General features: G+C 39.4%; 2 protein-coding genes across 6 annotated transcripts in view; both read right to left on the bottom strand.

Annotated features, from left to right (window-relative positions):
• The window catches only part of pkd2 (polycystic kidney disease 2), a 913,849-nt gene that overhangs the window by 404,889 nt on the left and 489,162 nt on the right, over positions 1-19,798 (bottom strand). The gene's annotated exons all lie outside the window — the stretch shown is intronic.
• The window catches only part of uso1 (USO1 vesicle transport factor), a 120,621-nt gene that overhangs the window by 11,739 nt on the left and 89,084 nt on the right, over positions 1-19,798 (bottom strand). For all 4 annotated transcript variants that reach the window (XM_028802766.2, XM_051928125.1, XM_051928126.1 and 1 more), the window contains 6 exons: positions 19,229-19,339; positions 16,613-16,731; positions 14,773-14,954; positions 10,506-10,627; positions 8,478-8,616; positions 4,979-5,142 (listed from right to left, as the gene is read on the bottom strand). In XM_028802766.2, the coding sequence (XP_028658599.1) occupies positions 4,979-5,142; positions 8,478-8,616; positions 10,506-10,627; positions 14,773-14,954; positions 16,613-16,731; positions 19,229-19,339 (837 nt within the window). The remainder of the gene's footprint in view (positions 1-4,978; positions 5,143-8,477; positions 8,617-10,505; positions 10,628-14,772; positions 14,955-16,612; positions 16,732-19,228; positions 19,340-19,798) is intronic.

Below are 19,798 nucleotides of genomic sequence, written 5' to 3'. Positions count from 1 at the left end.
ACTTCGATTAAAGCTCTAAAGGCCTGAAAGGCGATTTCGACTACAGCTCGAGGCCTAATTACGCATTCATTCAATACACCTGCATCAGGTTTGTGGTGCTTATACTTATCACTATTCCACTTGTGCCCGTTTCATCATACGTTGTCGAAACGGGCTCTTTGTCTAGTTAGATATAACTAACTGCTACTGATTGAAAAGAAAACAAGTCATTGTCAAACTGGAGGTTTAAAGGGAAGTATTTATGGAAATTTTATATATTATTTTCATTTTTTTTTCATGTTTTATGTATTTTCAGCTATGTTCATGATTGTGTATGGTCTCCTTTAACTGCACTTCCATTCCCGGTGTTTTGTGGGTGAAACCTTAGGAGGTGGGGCCACCCTGACATCACTCCTTCTGAGCCCTCCTACTGGCCAATTCATGTCAGAACTGTGTAGCCTCAGATCAGGAAATCGCTGCACGCTTGTCTGAGGAGTTTGTTTGGAGTTTGTCGGGTTTTTTGTGACTTTCTTGCTTCTGATTAAGAATTTCGTATTTGTGGATTGTGATTTGGACTTTGTTGCATTTGAACTGCCTTTTAGGCAACTCCTTTGGTCCATTTTTGCGCTTTCCCTTTATTTTTATGAATTTTGTTAACACATCTTTTATTTATTTTGATTCTTTATTTGACCTTTTTTACACAATCCGAGGGTTTATGGTCATCCTTCCTCTGGTGGGATTTTTGATATATTTTGGGACTTTTGTAGTTACTTAAGCCTGCTACATAATAAGCAGTTGAAGTAACCTGACTGGGGTGGGCCTCTTCTAGGCAGACTGGTGAACCCGAGAGCTAAAATCTAGATTGCCAAAATAAGCACTGAATCAATCTGAAGGCAGACGAGCATCACTTCAGGAAGGCAACTTCAGCACCTAAACCCTTGTGCCAGAAAGACTGATACTTTTTGCTATGATGTTGCAGATGACACAGCAAAGGGCCCAACGGCAGAAAGTGAACACCACAAGCAGAGGATCGTGCAGCAAGAAAAAAGAGAGCACTCCTCCAATGCAAGAAGAATCCTCTGCTAGGACCTAAAGTAACAACTTCACAAAACATCAGCCATCATCCATAAAGACTTGCTATTGTAAAACTAATCATCATGCCAAGATAAAATAAAACTCTAAAGAGCAACTAAGCAGCCAGTCTTTCTATGCCATATGCTTGTCTGTCTGCGCCCCATTTTATATGTAAACACACTGGACATATGCAGTTATCATAGTTATATAATCCTTGTGTTTATCAATAAATTGTATTATTCTGTTCCTTACAATGAGTGGGCTTCAGTTACCTAGATACAAGTCTAAAGGCTGGTGACCCTTCTTACAGCAGAAAAAGATGAGGCAAATAAAGTTGCTGCCTTGCTGTGGTGTAGCGGGTCCACAGCTCACGTCAACAAGGGCACTTTTTAAATAAATAATCGCAGCACTCGCAACTTAGAGAGGGGTCCTCACTTAAGTGCACAGGTGAGGAGTCGTCCGCATCCATAATTGGCGTTGGGAGCTGCTAATTGCCACATCTGATCCACATCCCCATAATAAATAGAAGTGCGAGGCAGCTAGGAAGGAAGAAGGAAAGATGAAACAGAGGAGAGAAGAGACCAGAAAAGAACGTGAACGGAGGTTAAGGGTGAGGAAGGTGGCAGGAAGCAGGACAGAGAAAACCGGTGAGAATGCGCGAGTCTCGTGGATGTAAACAGGCAGCTGGGAGAGACGAGCCCTAGCAGGTGTATGGCCAACACCTGGGGCAGATGGTAGTGGTCATACCTGCTGAGCATTTGTTGGGAGCGGGAGTGACCGGGAGAAGGTTGGCTCACACCAAAGCGAAGGCAGCGGGAGTCAGGGACTTGGGAAGTGGCAGCCCCAGCGTGAGCGTCCTGGCCGCTGGGGAGCCCAAGTCTCGGTCTAGTGAGAGCTGAACAGAGCCAGGGACCAAAAAGCTTCTAGACCAGTCAAGTGAAGAAGGTCAGCTGCAGGTAGGGTGGCTCCCCTGGTGCTTAGCCTGGATGGGAGAAGCAGGGGAGTCACCAGTAGAAGAATGCACCAGGCTGTGTGCTAAAAAGGACAGCTTCCAGCCATTGTTTTAACCTCGTGTTTTATTTATTGGATTTTTAACCTCCACGTTTTTCCCCAGCTTTTATTGGATTATTTATTTGACGGACTGCATTATTTATTTGAACACTTTTGATTTTGCGGATTTTAATAAAAGCACTTTGCCCTTTTTGCACCAACTTGCTTTGTTGTGCCTCACTGTCCAGCTCATTGGTGACATTACCAACGGTGTTGGGTTCAAGAGCTCCCAGAAGTCAGATGGGACCATGGAGCGGAACCCACATCGTCACACTTGCCAAATTATTTGATTAATGACTGGTAGTGCGGAAGGCAAAATTGATAATTAAACAAGCTAAAATTTCTTTTTCAAGTCCTACAATGTCTTTCCTTAGTCCATACCTGAACAAAGATGAAGCTTAGTGGAGTGTTGAGGATGGAGGATTCATGAAATTCCCACCCGATGAAAAACAAAACAAACATCTGAGAAGGTTCCGGGGATTTTTTTTCTAGCATATGTTTAATGTTGCAGAATTCTCATTTAAATTAATCTTACAACACGTTCATCACAAAATTGTAAACCTCAGCTATCCATGGAAAATAAACAGCATTTATATTGTCACTTGTAACCAACTCTCTTGTCAGAGACTTTTTTTTGCGTATTTAATGTTACCACATTCGTAGTTACACTGTCATTTAAATTAATCTGATATAAGCTGCAAGGTTGTAAAACATTAAAAGCTACAATTCTTTACTGAAAAATGACAAGAATGAGTATTATATTTAAATCATCATGTCTGTCTTCTCCATTGCTCTTTCTAGTCAGTGAGAGACAAAAGGAAAAGGTACAGTAAAAAGAAACGATTAAAAATGTAATATTAAAATCATCAGGTATAAAAAGTGTCAATTCTAAGCCAGTAAACCTCTAACACTAAAGTAATGCAAAGACGTTCATAGCAATATATTACGCCAGCCCGCGTAACTGCTTTCTCAGAGATTGTAATGACAAGCTGAGGTGGGGTGATATGGTCTGAATGTGGATCCCAATGCCCCAGTGCAGTGGCTGGGACACTGTGATGTAAAAATGATGAGACATAAAACCGAGATCCTGACTCTCTGTGGTCATAAAAGATCCCTGGGTATCCTTCGTAAAGAAAAGGGAGTATCCCAAAATCCTGGAAAAATTGCCCACCGCAGCCCCTTAATCATCCCCTGTCTCTAATTGGCTCTCTTTCATGCCACTTCACCACCTAACAGCTAATGTGTGGTGAGCGTACTGGCACAAAAATGGCTGCCGTTGCATCATTCACATGGATGCTACACATTAGTGGTGGCTGAAGAGGCTCCTCACTCACTAAAGCACGCTGAGTAGTGAGAAAAGCGCTAGATTTATTTTCTACTTTTATTTTTCTCTTTTTTATTGATCACTCCTATCACTTTAACATTTAACATTATACAGAGTTATTGTCTGACTGTTATACCTGCATTGTTATCACTCTTTAATTTAATATTTATTGTATCAGTATGCTGCTGCTGGAGAATGTGAATTTCCCCTTGGGATTAATAAAGTATCTATCTATCTATCTAGATAAATGTAAGAAATTATTATTTATTATTACAAGTTGATGGTTTTATTTGTAAGCTAGACAAAGCAAATGTAATATCAGATAGAGTTTTAGGAGGCCTGATTTACTTTATTGAGGAGAACGTTGGGTGCTTTGATGTTTACCTAACCCTTCATCTCCTCAAATGTCCCACACATTTATGGCATTGAGGGATGGCACATGAATCAAACCAGCTTGGCAACGGTGACTGTGGTTGGACTTACAGTACATGAGCCTATAAGTCACTCCCAGCTGGAAGGCCATAAACTGTCTAAACAAAGCAACTGGAGGGGATGAGTTATACCCGAGTGCTTTCATTGGTTTGACAACCCAGGAAGGAACAGGTAAATTAATTCTATTGGTCTGAAGTACGGCTGTTTATGATTGGTTTTGAAATTGGAGGCCATTCTGTATCACGCAGCCCCTTTGGTATGCGATTTGTGGTAAGGATGGTTTAAAGTTGGGTCACCTTGCCTTTACCTCCCTCTCTTTTCTTCTTCTTCTCTCTCTCGCCTCATCTGGCCATGAAGAGAAGACCACAACTAAGACAACTCTATCTCGGCAACCATATCGAGATGGTCATGTGGCCTGTTTCAAGACTCCACTCAAAGGCCATGTAGTAGCAAAGCAAGCTCAGACGGAAGCCGAGAGCCGCGATGGACGCAAGATGCACTGCTACTTTATATATATATATATATATATATATATATATATATATATATATATATATATATATATATATATGTGTGTGTGTGTGTGTATGTATGTATGTATGTGTATATATGTGTGTATATGTATGTGTATATATGTGTGTATATGTATGTGTATATACATGTTGATATGTGTATATATATATGTGGATGTGTGTATATATATATATATATATATATATATATATATATATATATATATATATATATATATATATATATACACACACATATATATACATATATGAATGATATGTGTATATGTAGATATGTATATATATGTATATGTGTATATGTATGTTTATGTGTGTCTGTGTGTGTGTGTGTGTATATATGACAGCAACACTCATAACAATGACAACACAATTACATTGACAATCATGTTACGTTATTTTTAAAATGTTTCCTTTTCTTTTTCATAACCTCTTTAACACACTACTTCTCCGCTGCGAAGCGCGGGTATTTTGCTAGTAAAGAGTATAAAGGGAAAAACAGGGTGACTATGGGACCCTACACGAGAAAACACAAGCAAAACGTGAATAAAAAAACAAAACAAAAATTCAGTGCTAATGCAGGCCGTACCATTGTTTCAATGAGAGACTCTTTTTCCGCTAATTTTGCTTGCAGCACTTCATGTTGTTTCCGGAGTTCACTCATCTCCTCGTGCAGCCGGCTAACCTCTTCAGACTGAATGCCATTGATTTGCGCTCCGTCACTGGAGATGTGCTGTTGCTGGTTTTCTTTCCCTGCACCGTATAACACAGACACATAGAAATGAATATTTTGCTACGATTTACTTGCAGGCCAATTAAGCCAGGTCAGGTCAGGTCTGGACTCCATTGCTACTGTGTCTCTCTGAGGAACCCTTGGGTACCGCTGATTTGACTTTGGGCTGCTCATGGAGTCCTGAATGAGGCACATGACCTGCACTATGAGGGAACGTCAGTTACAGCACTACGGCCATGTGGCGCGATTCCCGAGGGTAATCCGGCTTGCAGAATCCTCATTGTTGAGGACCCAAGTGGCTGGATCAGGCCAAGGGGATGCGCACGTAACACCTGGCTGTGGCAGATAGAGTGTGCATCTGTCTGAGGGGTTGTCAACCAGAATCCCAAGCTGTTTTGTCGTGCGGTGGGTGTGCTGTACCAGTGCATGCTCCTCCAACCTGACAATTAAGCAATTTTGAATGTGGGATTTTTTCAAAACAAATAAATAATGCTGCCAAAACTCTCAACGTCGTTGGACGTTGTGAAAACACCATTTTATATACAGCGCTTAGCAAAGCTATATGGGATACTGCAGTGCACTTTTTGGACTAAATACGGAGACAACACTACAACACTCCAGAGATGCAAGATATGCAAGATTGGGTGCTACTGTCAACGGGCTGAAGCAAAAAAAGTTTACTGTATAAGAGTATTTGAAATTAGGGAAAGTTCACATTAGAACAATAATTTTTCACCTGCATTATTATCATTCTTTAATTTAATATTATTTTTTGTATCAGTATGCTGCTGCTGAAGAATGTGAATTTCCCATTGGGATTAATAAAGTATCTATCTATCTATCTATCTATCTATTAGAAAGTACAGCACTTTGTATACAAGGGAGATGGCGTGTTGGACACGGGATAGCGTAGAGAAATAGTGTGACAGCTAAACTCATGTTCAGCTTGTTGATTTGGGGGGACTCTTGAAGTGATGTTACTATGAATTACAGAAAAATCCAAAGGGTAACTTTGACAAACTCCTGTTTTTTTAAAAAAAAAAAAAAAAAGCTTCAGCCCAATGAAGGAAGTCCATGACAACACCCCCGGTGTGCTGATTGATCTTGTTTATTTTTGATTTAAAAGTTTACAGTTTTAAACACACAACCAAATTCACTGAAAATTAAAAACAAAGGTAATGAATCACCCAGGGAGCAAACGGACAATACAGTCATATGAAAGAGTTTGGGAGCCCCTCTCAGCCTGCATTATTGACTCTGCTTTCAGCAATAAAGATAACAGTGGTATGTCTTTCATTTCCTAGGAGTACTGCGGTGTTTTCTGAACAAAGATTTATAGTGCTGCAGTATTTAGTTGTATGAAATTAAATTAAAATGTGAAAAACTGGCTGTGCATAAATGTGTGTCCCCTTGTCATTTTCCTGATTTGAATGCCTGTCACTGCTCAATGCTGATTGGTTGATGAGCTCGTTAGAACTTCATAGACCGGTGTGTCCCATCATGAGATATAAAGGTATTTAAGGTGGTCAATTACAAGTTGTGCTTCCCTGCCTTTGACTCTCCTCTGAAGAGTGACAGCATGGGATCCTCAAAGCAACTCTCCAAAGATCTGAAAACAAAGATTGTTGAGTCTCCTGGTTTGGGGAAGGCTACAAAAAGACATCTCAGAGGTTTAAACTGTCAGTTTCTTCAACTGTAAAGAATGGAATTAGGGTTAGGGCTTTGCAGCGGCACAGAGACCGAGGTGTGAGAGTATTAAAACATTTTTATGGTCCCGATAGTTTCCCCATATGACACGAGTCTATAGAAATCGCGTTACTACGAAGTACATTCAACAGATGCTTTCATTACAACGAAGTGACCTTGAAATGCTTGAACGAATCATCCACAGAGCAGTTAGATCTGTGGTCGCATGCTCAGTTGTGCACGTTTGCACAACGATCCCCAAACAGAAACATTGTAAAAAAAATCTCTTTCTTCGAACTTTCCTCGTACTGTTTTTTTTTTTTTTTGCTGTTTTTGTTGTCTGTGGTTTTCAGTGATTCCTTTTGCTTATTACTTGTCAACATTTGAAAAACATCCATTGGAATTTAACTCATTGTCACCCTCCTATAGAAACGGCAGACACGAAAAAAAGATAACAGTGTTAATGTTTGTGATGTGCAATCTGTTGGAATGGCAAATGCAAAGCATATGTCTTTGTTATATGCAAAAAAAGAAGAAAAAGCTCAGATTGCAAACATATGCGAACTGCTTAATAACTTTAATAATAATAGAAACGTTATGTAAATTGTGTATAAAACTGCCCCCCCCCCCCCCCAACCAACCCCCCCAACTGGTCCGTGGAAAAATTTGCATCTAATAAAGTGGTCCTTGCTGTCAAAAAGGTTGGGGACCACTGGTCTAGAGGACAAAAGGAGGCTCAACTAAGTATTGATGTCATATCTCTGTTGGGTGCCCACATTTATGCACCTGTCTAATTTTGTTGTGATGCATATTGCATATTTTCTGTTAATCCAATAAACTTAATGTCACTGCTGAAATCCTACTGTTTCCATAAGACATGTGAGATATTAAAAGGAAGTTGCTACTTTGAAAGCTCAGCCAAAGAGAAACAAAAATCCAAAGAGTTAAGTGGGGTTCCCAAACTTTTTCATATGAATGTAAATGTAAAAACACCTCGACAGGTTGAGCTTCTCTTACCTCACACCAAGACTGTACTGAGAAAGCAAATTCTGCATCACAAAGTTGTGTAGTTTATTAATAGACTTCTAATGAACAATTTATTTAACAGTAATTAATAAGACATGCAGAGAAAGGTCTAACCTGGAATGCTTTCCCAATAAAAACAAAGACGTATCCTTCAAGAGTCACAAGTTGAGTCTTAAAGAGTCCTGACTTTACTCTTCAAAGCCCTGGGAATGCTGGTGTGGTTATTGTGATCAGTACGTCTGACACATTAATAAATCTATACTATTTGGGTCTCATTGTTTTCAAGAAAGTCTTTTGTACTATCTATGAGCTATCCATCCAAACCGACTTTCACAGGCAGCTTTTCAAAAATTTCAAGACCCTTATCAGTTGTATATCATTACATAATGCACAAAAAGAAGTTGGTTGGTCTGTTGGGCCTGAACTTTCAAAGACTTCACCCAAATTTACATTATCAGGCAAACCTTCACCTCATCAGTATGTAGTGGATTAAAAATCTGGTCTTCTTTTAGGCTCTGTCATTAAACTGTACTCCTGTGCAATATGACTGGCCATTTAGACGAGTATAAGTTATAAGTAAAAGGTTTATCTGCAAAGCTCCTGCATACAATTTTCTGTTAAAGCAGAACAAAGAAATCCTTACCCAGCTTCAGCTTCAGGACGTTGTATTGGTCTTTGTGTTGCTGTATCTGAGAGAGCTGCTGGGCCAGTGTAGACTGAAACTGTTCGTTGTCTCCCCTCAAGGAGGTGACCTGCTTCTTCAGCTCATTTATCTGAGAATCCTGCACAAGAACACAGGCATTCAGCTAACAATTCAATGACACCTAACAGAGGACGACAGCACACAGGATTATTTCAGTGCCTTCAGAAATTCCTTTTTTCTGTTATTGTCACAATTCCAGTTTCAACTCTTCTGCTTATCTAGCTAGCTCAACCATTTGGAGACATCCTTTTGAAAAAACTTACGATTTATTTAAAAAGGTTTGAAGTACAGTAGGTTAGTTGTTATCTCTGAAAAGATCATCTCCCTACCAGAAAGTTGTAGCAGTGCTACCTAAAAGGACTGCAATTCCCACCAACCCCAGGAGTACGACGCAATCGGGCACCTTCTGATTTTTGCAAGGGGTTCTGGGAAGAAACGAAGGGAAGATGCTACTTTTTTAAAAAAAGGCAGCATCTTTTTTTAAGCCATTAGAGAATGGGGAGGGACCGCAATCATCTTGTGTCTTTTTGCTTCATCTCTTTCATAAAATAAATTCAGAGATAACTGTAACCCTCAGGTGGTTGTATGTTCTTGTCCTGTGCCTAAAAGTGAGCGCAATTTTGTCAGGAAAGGAAAACGTGAATCATTACAAATCTCAACAAACATTGGCATTTAATTCGGGAGGATGTTCGGTTGGATTCCATTCCATTCCTCATCATCGTTTACATCTGGGGAACCGGACTATTTGGGGACTGTGTCGTGAGCCTCTACCGTAGTGTTAAATTTGTTCAGTAACAGTTAAATAATTATTGTCATTGGGTGGGATTTATGTTCATTTATGGTTTTAAACTTTCATTACCAGAATGTTAATTTTATGTTTTCATGTAAAACAGAGATAACAATTTTCTTGGCCATCACTACAAATAAGGCCGGGTAAGTATCATATAAAAAACTAGCCGTACCCCGTGGCTATGCCTGCGTATTAGTGAAAAAGGACAGTGCCCGGCTCCCTACTCCTGACATCACGCTTCCCCCTCCCCTCGGCCCATAGCCTCTGTCTTGGATTAGCGCGAGTATAACACTCCTGCAAGCGAACTCCGATTCTTAGAGTGATGAGAGAACTCACAAAATCAACCGGAACATTCAAGCAAATTATAGAAAAAACCCGATCTAAATCTGTTAACTAGTTCTCTTGTTCGCTAGCTGACCAGAGGCAAGGTACGCTCTGAGGCTGGCATGTGACTGAGGAGGGCCCTGCCCAGTTCTCTACTCCTGACGTCATGCTCTCTCCTCCCCTCGGCCTGCAGCCTCTCTCCCTCGGATTAGCGCAAATAAATCACTCCTGCAAGCACTCCTAAAAAAAAAAAACGATTTAAATCTATTAAGTAATTCTCTCATCCGCTTACTAAGCGAGGCTGGCATGTGAGTGAGGAGGACCCCACTCACCTCCCCTCAGCGTGTCTCTCATATTCACACAAATAAATTGGTACCACAAGCAAACTATGATACTTAGGGAAATGAGAGAAGTCGCAAAATCTACTGGGATGTTCAAGCAAATTACAGAAAAAAAAACCATCTAAATCCGTTAAGTAGTTCTCTTGTGTAAAGCAGACATACAGATGTTGGATATAATATACATATACAGAGATAGAGAGATAGATAATCTCATAAAATCTCATCTATCTATGTAGATGTATATAAATATATATTATACGTTTTTAGAATTCATACAATTGTCTGTCAGCCTTTAAATGAATAAAATACCAATAAAAAAGAGTGAGACTCAACATTTTAATCTACAAAAACAAGAGTCATTAAATTGTGTAGCACACCCAGTTGTTATTTCAACCATTAGAAGTAGAACTGAATTATCAGCAGAGCCAAATGCAGCACTGGGATCTAACAAAATAATAATAAAAAATAATAATAATAATGATTGAGCACAGCTTTCCTCCTCCAAACACTCACTTGTTCCCGAATAAGCTCCTTGTACCGAGTCACAATACTGTCATGTTGCTCCAAAGTCTTTTTTACTTCTTCTTCCTTCTTCTCTTCTTCACTGGACTTGTGCACTGCTTTCGTTATCACCACTGGAAAAGTAGGCAGAAATGAAATGTGAGTGATCACCAAAATACAAACACAGAAGCAGAGGAAAAAAAAAGGAATATTATTAAAAAGTTAAAACTCATTCCAAAGAATCTCATATGCCCAATAAGGACAAACGCGAGACTAGGAATAAAAATCTATGCAAGAGCTACTTCATGGGAAAACTAGTCCGCCAAGAACTAATTAGCCTTTCATTGGGCCAAACGTACTTATCGCCATTATTATACCTGCCAATTATGATTTCAACCAAGAATAACAAAGAAAAGGGGAGCATAAAGTAAGTGAGGGTGTAGTTGTAATTCTGCACAGGCCAAAACTGTGCACACTGCTTTCCCCGAGTGTGTGCTTTGTAATTTATTAATAATTTATTACTGTTTGCTATTTTTTTATCTTAAACCTTGGTTATTAAGATTTTTATTTTCACTGTGATTTTCATTCATGTTTTCCCGATATTCTATTTTCCCAGTCATTATTAACTAAAAACTAAAAATCTAACAGCATTCCGCATAACCTTCCCGTGTGTACTGAAGGAGGCTGCTAAACTCCAACAGGCACAAATGCAAGACTTTTCAGTACATTGGATTCAGAAAGTATTTGGACGCTGTTTTCACTTTACCATTCTTGAGTTCTGAGTGTTGATGAGGAAAAATAAATTGTGATGGTCTTAGCATAATGCTGTAACAAATCAAAATGTGTAAACAGTGAAGGGGTCCAAATACTTGATCAGCTACAGCATATAATTCAAATGTCTGAGGACTGGTCATCAACTGGTAAAACTGTCAAAGAAACATGCTGAAAATGTCCAGTGGAAACAGTTGGATAGACGGCTTGCAAAACAATGCTTAACATACTGATCAAGAGCTTCATTTTAGGGGGACCAAGATACATGTTTTAAAGAGGACCACTGCTCCAGAAATTCCAGGATAGACAGCTGATCATGGCTTATCTAGTTCTGAGGGAAGCTCTTATTTGAAAGCTTGAAGTTAGATGTTGCCGGGCAAGCAAGTCTAAGTCAATGTTAACATTGGAATTTCGGGTCTTTGTGGATACCTGACCCACTAAAACTAATCCCTTCTTTACTCCCATCTACAACATGAAGCAGCAGTGTATGCTGTTGGGTCAAATACTACTTAGCACCTCAATATACACAAAGCACATGTGGCACAAAGGATTTTATACGTAAGATAAGGCCTTGCACTTCTAGGATTCTCAAAATGTTATAAAACACACAGAGACCCTCCAGTAAGAAGATGTTTCTTTTTACATATTGTGGAAGAATAATTTTAAGGTAACATAGCATTCATCTTAAAGAAATAGCATAAAGGGCTAATAAATGTCAGAAACCTTTGCAGATATCTAAGGAAACAAGATAAAGGTCAAGTGAACAACAAAATGTACTGAAAGATGACTAAGAAACCAGTAAAACCACCAGAATGGACAGTTATTATATGCACAGAAATTTCAAGGGTGATGGCTCAACTCAAAGGTATAAGAACCACCAGAATATAACAGACTTTTATTTTAATACAAGTCATTTGGGTGTAAACCAATGAACCAACCAGAGTAAAATGCATGCATTGTTTGACACTGTATGTAAGAGTGCTTGCAGGAGTGATTTATTCACGCTAATCTGAGGGAGAGGGGCTGCTGGCCGAGGGGAGGAGACAGCATGATGTCAGGAGTGGAGAACTGGACAGGGCCCTAACCCAGTCACGCGCTAGCCTCAGAGCGTACCTTGCCTCCGCTCAGCTAGCAAACAAAATAACTACTTAACGGATTTAGATCAGGTTTTCTCTTTAATTTGCTTGAACATTCCAGTTGATTTTGCGACTTCTCTCATCGCGCTAAGCATCATAGTTTGCTTGCAGGAGCGATATATTCGTTCAAATCCAAGACAGAGGCTGTGGGCCAAAGCTTGGGGGGGCGTAACATCAGGAGTGGGGAGCCAGGCAGGGACCTCCTCACTCACATGTCAGCCTCCATTCAAATCGGTCTACCTCTGGCCACGTTTTGGAGTGTACCTTGCCTCCGCTTAGCTAGCAATACCTATTTGTTTATTGATTTTTAAAGTCTGTCCTGTTTCACTACTATGCAGGCGGAACCGTGGGGGACAGCTAGTAGTTTATAAAATGAACCTCTATTCTTTGTTTTTCTGATCATTCTGACCATGTGTAATAGACGAAGAATGCTCCCTCTAAGCACATTTGCCGAGTAGTAATTAAAAGATACCATGAGCAGCTTTTCTCCTGCCTGATATCTGATTTGTCCTGTTAGAGGATGTTTCTTTCTTTAGTAAGACTAAGAGGCTTTGCATGCCAACCTCTGGGCCTGCACTACACACCTGCCTCTTTACAGTTCTATCGCTCACGTATGGGGATGTGGATGTGCAATTTAAACAGATTGTTATTTTCATGGGAATTGTAACATATGCATACTAGAACTATTTTACATTACAGCGAGTAATTAACCATATTAAAAAATGGTAAAACGTAATAATTTGAAATTAAATTATTTTTCATGTTGCATTAGAGGTATTCATTGCTTAATACGATTTCGTTCCGTTTGGCTTTGAAATTTTCACACAACTACTTTTTAAACTAACACTTTTACTGTAAACTTCAGTAAAAGCAATTTTTTTAATTCAATTTTCATCAATATTACATTGAATTTTGATTCTGTGTTTGGACTTTCATCTTCGGGACAACTGCCCGTGATTGAATTTCCTTCCTCTCTATTAAATAAAACAACTTTTGTGAATGGTTGGCTCTGAGATTTGTTAATTGTCATTGCAAAAGTTATTCTAACAGGAAACTGTAAACGTTTTAATACGAATGGCATATCAAGATCTCCTTTGTTGTCTAATGTTATCCCCTGTAGATGTACTACATTACCTTTCTTGGATACATCCTTCTTTCTACAGTAATTCGTGCGGTGGAAGACCAGACGGTGTTAACGGTTGTAGATATTCGTTGTCATATTGTAAGTTGATGTTTTCATCTTCCGCACCATCATCATCAACTGTTTCAGCAGAGTCTATTGATACGCATTTAAGCAACTTGGCGTGTAACCGATCAACATTTCTGGCGTTAATTCGTTTGACTTCATCGTTTCTTGGTGCTAGGATTGCCCATGTACTCATTTTTACTGTTGACAACCCTTCGTGATGAAGTTCTTAAATAAGATTTGGACATAATATGTCTTCTTTAATTGGGAATTTAAGGTGAGGAAAACATTAAAATTTGTAACAGCTGAGTGAGCAAGAACTGTGTCTGTCAAAAGCATTCACATGAATGAGAGGTGAGAGTACCATGTGCGTGGCTGAATATGGTTGAGAGGAGGGCAGGACTTGAAAAAATCTCTTGGCCAAAGTCTCATGGGAAAATCTCTTCAAAAAAATCTTGTTTCGTCACAGGATTTTTTTTTTTATATAATAGAGAGATGTTACATTTCTACCACAAGAGACATCACAACAATCTAGAGGAGAAGAGGCCATTCAGCCCAACAAAGTTCGCCAGTCCTTTCCACTTAATTCTTGCAAAATAATATCAAGTCCAGTTTTGAAGGTCCCTAAAGTCCTACTGTCTACCACACTACTTGGTCACTTATTCCAAGTGTCTGTGGTTCTTTGTGTAAAGAAAAACTTCCTAATGTTTGTGCGAAGTTCACCCTTCACAAGTTCCCGACTTTGTCCCCGTGTTCTTGATGAACTTATTTTAAAGTCACCATCTCGATCCACAGGACTCCTTTCATAATCTGAAAAACTTCAATCAGGTCTCCTCTTAATATTCTTTTCCTTAAACTGCAAAGGCTCAGCTCTTTTAATCTTTCTAAAATGTATAATGATGCAGTATCCCTAAATACAGAATGACACCTTACCAACATGTGCTTGAAACAACTGAAAGACTTTGAAAGAGCTTGAAAGAATTTTGTGTTGGTAATCCATGTGATGTTTGAAGATGGATCATGCCCCAAAATCAACAACCATGACCAAATGAAATTATATGCTAGTCTTAAAACACTGCTCATAATCCATAAATATTAGGATATTACTACTCGAATATCTCTTATGTGCACATATGTTACCAACAGACAACCTTTTTTAAGAAGTTTCTAGATTTGGTTGGCTCACCTTCTAGTTCCTTCACCAATTTCGTAAACTCGTGATCAAACAGCATTTGCTCTGGGCTAGAAAATATGGGCTGTGGTTTCTGGGCTGCTCGAGAGTACAGTTCATGCTTATTGATGAATCCCAATTTCTCAATAAAGATCTCCTTGCCGATTCTTTTCTCAATTAGCTGTTTAAGTTTTTCTCTGTTTTGGAGGATGACAGGGAACAAGGACAAAGAAAACAAAGTTAGGAAGACATGGCAGTTTATTCAGGATCAGCAAATACGCGCAGACAATCTACCAGTGTCAATGAGTGAAGCAGCAAAAGTAACGGCATCTGTGGAAAGCAAAAATAAACACACAGCTCACATTATTAATCTAAATTATTCATGATTTATTATTCATTTACTATTCTAAATTATTACTCTTATTCTTTTTCTGTTTTCGATTCATCCTTGCAGCATCTTACAGATGAGAATCTTTACTATGGACTATAAATACTGTACATTTTCATCCATGTTAGTAATAACAAACCAAATTTCTCTCTTGGGACAATAAAACTGAATTAAAATGAACTGAATTTAAAAAGTTTATAATTGATATTCTGCCCTGACTGGTAAGGCATTTGCCATTATTACACCAGCAAATGTATTAAAAAACAATAGATACTGGAAGAATTTTGCCAAAAATATCTACAACCCACAACAGGTTTTTCAAATTTTCAGCACTCGTGTGTTATAACCCAGACAGCACTTCTCCATATCGATGACCCTTTCAATGTTATACTCAATGACATTAGAAACTTTGCAACAGAAGTAATGTTTCACAAGTAATTAAAAATCAAATTTTGTGTATTCTTGTTTTTCTGTTGCCTGTGGCAGGGTTATAACACACAAGTACCCAATTTTGTAATATTTTACAATAGCAATTTATGAATTTCCGGATTGTTTTAAATCTTTATAAGTGGTGCAACCTCCACTTTGACAAATGCCTTCTCCTCCTTACAATAGATAGATAAGATAGATACTTTATTAATCCCATGGGGAAATTCACATACTCCAGCAGCAGCATACTGATAAAGAAACAATATTAAAGATATTACAAAGTCTGTTTGTACTGCACTCCATTTTAGCCACACAAATCACAGCGTATTCACAGAGTGGTGGTCTTGCTCTCCATTGGCAGGGTACCACTAAGGCAGCAGACAAAAGAACAGCCGGAAGAGGTGACTGGCTACATACGACTTATAGTGTGTAGAACTACTTTAAATACTTGGGTTCTTCAGGAAAAGGAGAGTGTGGCAGAGAGGTGAAGAAGAGAGTACAGGCAGAGTGGACAATATGGAGAAGAGCAGCAGGAGTGATTTGTGATTGAAGAGTACTTGCAAGAGTGTAAGAGAAGGTCTATAAAATGGTAGTGAGACTAGTAGCATTGTATGGTTTGGAGACAGTGGTACTGACAAAAAGACAGTGGAAAGAGATGGAAGTGGTGGAGTTTGAAGATACTATGATCTTCATGAAGGTGGACAGGATTAGGAATGAGTATATTAGAGGGACAACCCAGGTATGACAGTTTGGTCACAAAGTGAGAGAACCTAGATTGAGATGGTCTGGGCAGGTGCAGAAGAGATATGAGGGGTACATTGGCAAAAGAATGTTGAGGATGGAACCGCCAGGCAAGAGGAAAAGAGGTTTATGGATGAGGTCAGGGAGGACACGAAGGCAGTTGGTGTGGCAGAAAATGATGTGAAATACACGGATAGATGGAGACGAATGATCTGCTGTGGCAACCCTAAATGGGAGCAACCAAAAGAAAACAAAATTCAATGCACAGAGACAGGAGTTTTAAAAGCAAAGCCTTACTTGGTATAATTTTCCAGTGAGTTGTCGTTGTAGAAGATACAGATTCCCAACAGAAGAGCACATAAGCCCTGGACCAACTGCTCATCTTCACCCAGATTTTCTGCAATCTGGCCTGTGAGCTAACATTAAAAAGCTAAGGAAATCAATGTCAAATTACGACTAAAAACACAGCAGTTTTAAAATCCCTGTAATCAGATTATAAAATGGCAGATCCAAACAAAAAAATATTTAATATGAAAGATTTTGCTTCATGTACAATTTCATTACATTTATTCTCTCCCATTCAATAGACAGATAAATAAATACACAGTGCATATATAAAGAGTGTTCACCTCTGTGGAAGTTGAACCATTGAGTTCCCAGTTTGGATGTTTCGATTATCGATCAACAGAAAAAGTCAAAAATGTCAACATGAAAACAAATCTCTGCAAAGTGCACTGAACAAGTTCAACTGTAAGTCGTCAGTCTTTTATAAATTTCTCTCTTTAGTGTGGAATGTAATTGCAAATTTTAGTTGTTTCCGAGATATATGGAATCAAATGTATAACCTTTATATATTTTGTAATTTTGTTCACTTTGTTGGTCATACTATAAAACCAGATTTGGAACAAATAAAAACTTTAAAATACAACAGTCTATCATTCTTCTCTCTTGCTGTATGTACAGTGTTAGCCATTCCACAAGAAAACCCAAAGCTTTGGCAGAATGCAGGCCCGATTTATTACTAGTACTTTTTATAACACAGTAAGTCTATTTGTTCAGTAACGTTCAATACTCTAATATTGCCACATGCCCAGATTTAAGACAAGAAATACGAGAGGCCCATTTTCATCTAATACTTACCCATGATGTTCTCCTACATGACTGTTTACAACAGTTAGCAGAACCCCTAGGCCAGTGTTTCCCAACCTTTTTTTCCTGTGGTGGCAAACTTTCTGTAACCACAACCACCCCAAGGCACATAATATAATAAGGTTCTACTAACCACAAACAGATTTTATCTCAAACATGTGTTCAACTGTCCACAGGGCAGGACTACCAGAGAGGTTAGGAGCAGGCGCTGATACAGCACATTGGTGCACCCACCACATGACAAACCAACTCAGGATCCAGATTAGGACCCGAGTGCAGCCATGCAACGGGTGCCACCTCAGCACCGCACTAGTTCAGAGAAGCCAGTAAAAAAAGCAGCTTCGAGATTAGCATTTGCAGACACGGCACTAAGTGAGCACTTTGGTGGCATCTGCTTCATCCCTTTGCCAGCCTCTCCTTGCTTCACAGGCAACTCACATGCCCACTATCCACCAGCCCTGTGAGGCTCACTGGTGACTACTCACCCCACCCTGGCAGATGGACTCTAGCAACAAGGAAATGCATCAGGTGTCTTGCAACAGAGCGATCACAGGGCGGCTTTAATGCTAGCTTCTCCAGCAAGACCAGTTCTCGACCACCTGTGGAGCTTGTTCAGGTTCGGACACAGGTGTGCTACACTATCATATACACTACATACCTGGGTGGCTGTCACTGTATACCACTGGGCAGCGGCACACTGGTTTCAAAATACTGTCTTAGGTGACTGACTATTCACATTTAACGCCAGCAGCCACACCGTCTGCACTTCAGGACAGATCATCCCACTAAAGCAAAGCATGTTTGGGCCCAGCCAGTACTTGAATAGGAGACCATCTAGAAAAAGCTTGGGTTGCTGCTGGAAGAGGTGTTGGTGAAGCCAGCAGGGAGCACTCACACTGTTGTCTCTGTATGAATCCCAATGCCACGACGGGGACAGACTGCAATAAAAAATGGTGCCATCCTTCAGATGAGAAGTAAAAGTGTGGTCCTGACCCACTGTAGTCATAAATATCCCTGGGCACCTTTTGAAAAACGTAGGTTGTACTCGATGTCCTGACTAAAATGCCCACCTCTGCCTCAATAAACTTCGGCTCCTAATCACCCCCTGTCTTTCCCTGTCTCAGTAGCTAATGTGTGGTGAGTGTCCAGGTGTAAAAATGGCTGCCACTGCATCATCCAGGTGGATGCTGCACGATGGTGGAGGTTGAAGTGGCTCTTCTCTGTCTAAGTAAAGCACTCGCAGTAGCTAGAAAAGTGCAATATAAATGTAATTCATTATTATTAAAAGCTAAAGCATCTGAAAAAAGTGGCTGAAAACATTCTTAAAAATAACAGTTAATGCCCAGATTGTGCCATAGGTGACAGGAAAGGTATTCACTCTTCCATTATGATTAATTTTATTGATTCAATTAGTGTATTTTTTCTTTGACCAAACTAAAATTGTAATTTAATTATTTGAATGTTTTTCAGGATCCTCCAAAAAACATAATAAAAGTATTACAGCAGCAGATACCCACAAACACACATCCACATATGATGATTACGTTAACACCTAGGACTGCTGGAAAGCTTTACACATTGATAATTAAAGTGCCAACAACATCTGAATAATTATACTCATACATTTGAAATGTTACATAGTTTATGTTAAATTCAGTACAGAAATATCTACTCATGCACACACAACCCCCCAATCACAATATTCTCCTTAACTGAAATGCAGTCACAGACCTGACACAATGTCACTTCTTTCACAAAGGATACGAAAGGGACGTTGGGCTGATTGTGCAGAAAGTGGGTGACGGCGATGGGGCAGTTAGTCATCCAGGTGCACAGCAGCATAAGCAAGCCCACCCTTGTCTGGATTTTGCTGCCCTAAAAGAAATTAAAATTAAAAACAATGTGGAAACTACTGCATTGTGCACATTTCATCTCATGCTCGTCAGAGCATTTTCCAGAAATACAACACATTATCTCAAAAAAGTTTTAAATTCATTGGAATATCCAAGCTAAGGATACATAAAGCCATTTGAAATGTCTTTAATTTGCCAACAAGTTAACTTTAGTGTCACACGTAGATGGGGTTACCAGAATAACAAGTTAGTAAGGATGCCAAAGGAAATAAAAGGAAAACGCCAAGAACAACCACCTACATTTGAAGAAGATAGTGGATAGTGGTGGCTCTGAGGCTAGGGATCTGCACTGGCAATCGGAAGGTTGCCAGTTCGAATCCCGTAAACGCTCTGTTGGGGCCTTAACCTGCAATTGCTGAGTGCTTTGAGTAGTGAGAAAGGCACTATATACAGTTAGGTCCATAAATATTAGGACAGAGAC

The sequence above is a fragment of the Erpetoichthys calabaricus genome, chromosome 5, assembly GCF_900747795.2.
Source record: "Erpetoichthys calabaricus chromosome 5, fErpCal1.3, whole genome shotgun sequence".
Classification (NCBI taxonomy): domain Eukaryota; kingdom Metazoa; phylum Chordata; class Cladistia; order Polypteriformes; family Polypteridae; genus Erpetoichthys; species Erpetoichthys calabaricus.
This window is presented reverse-complemented; position numbering and strand designations above follow the sequence as displayed.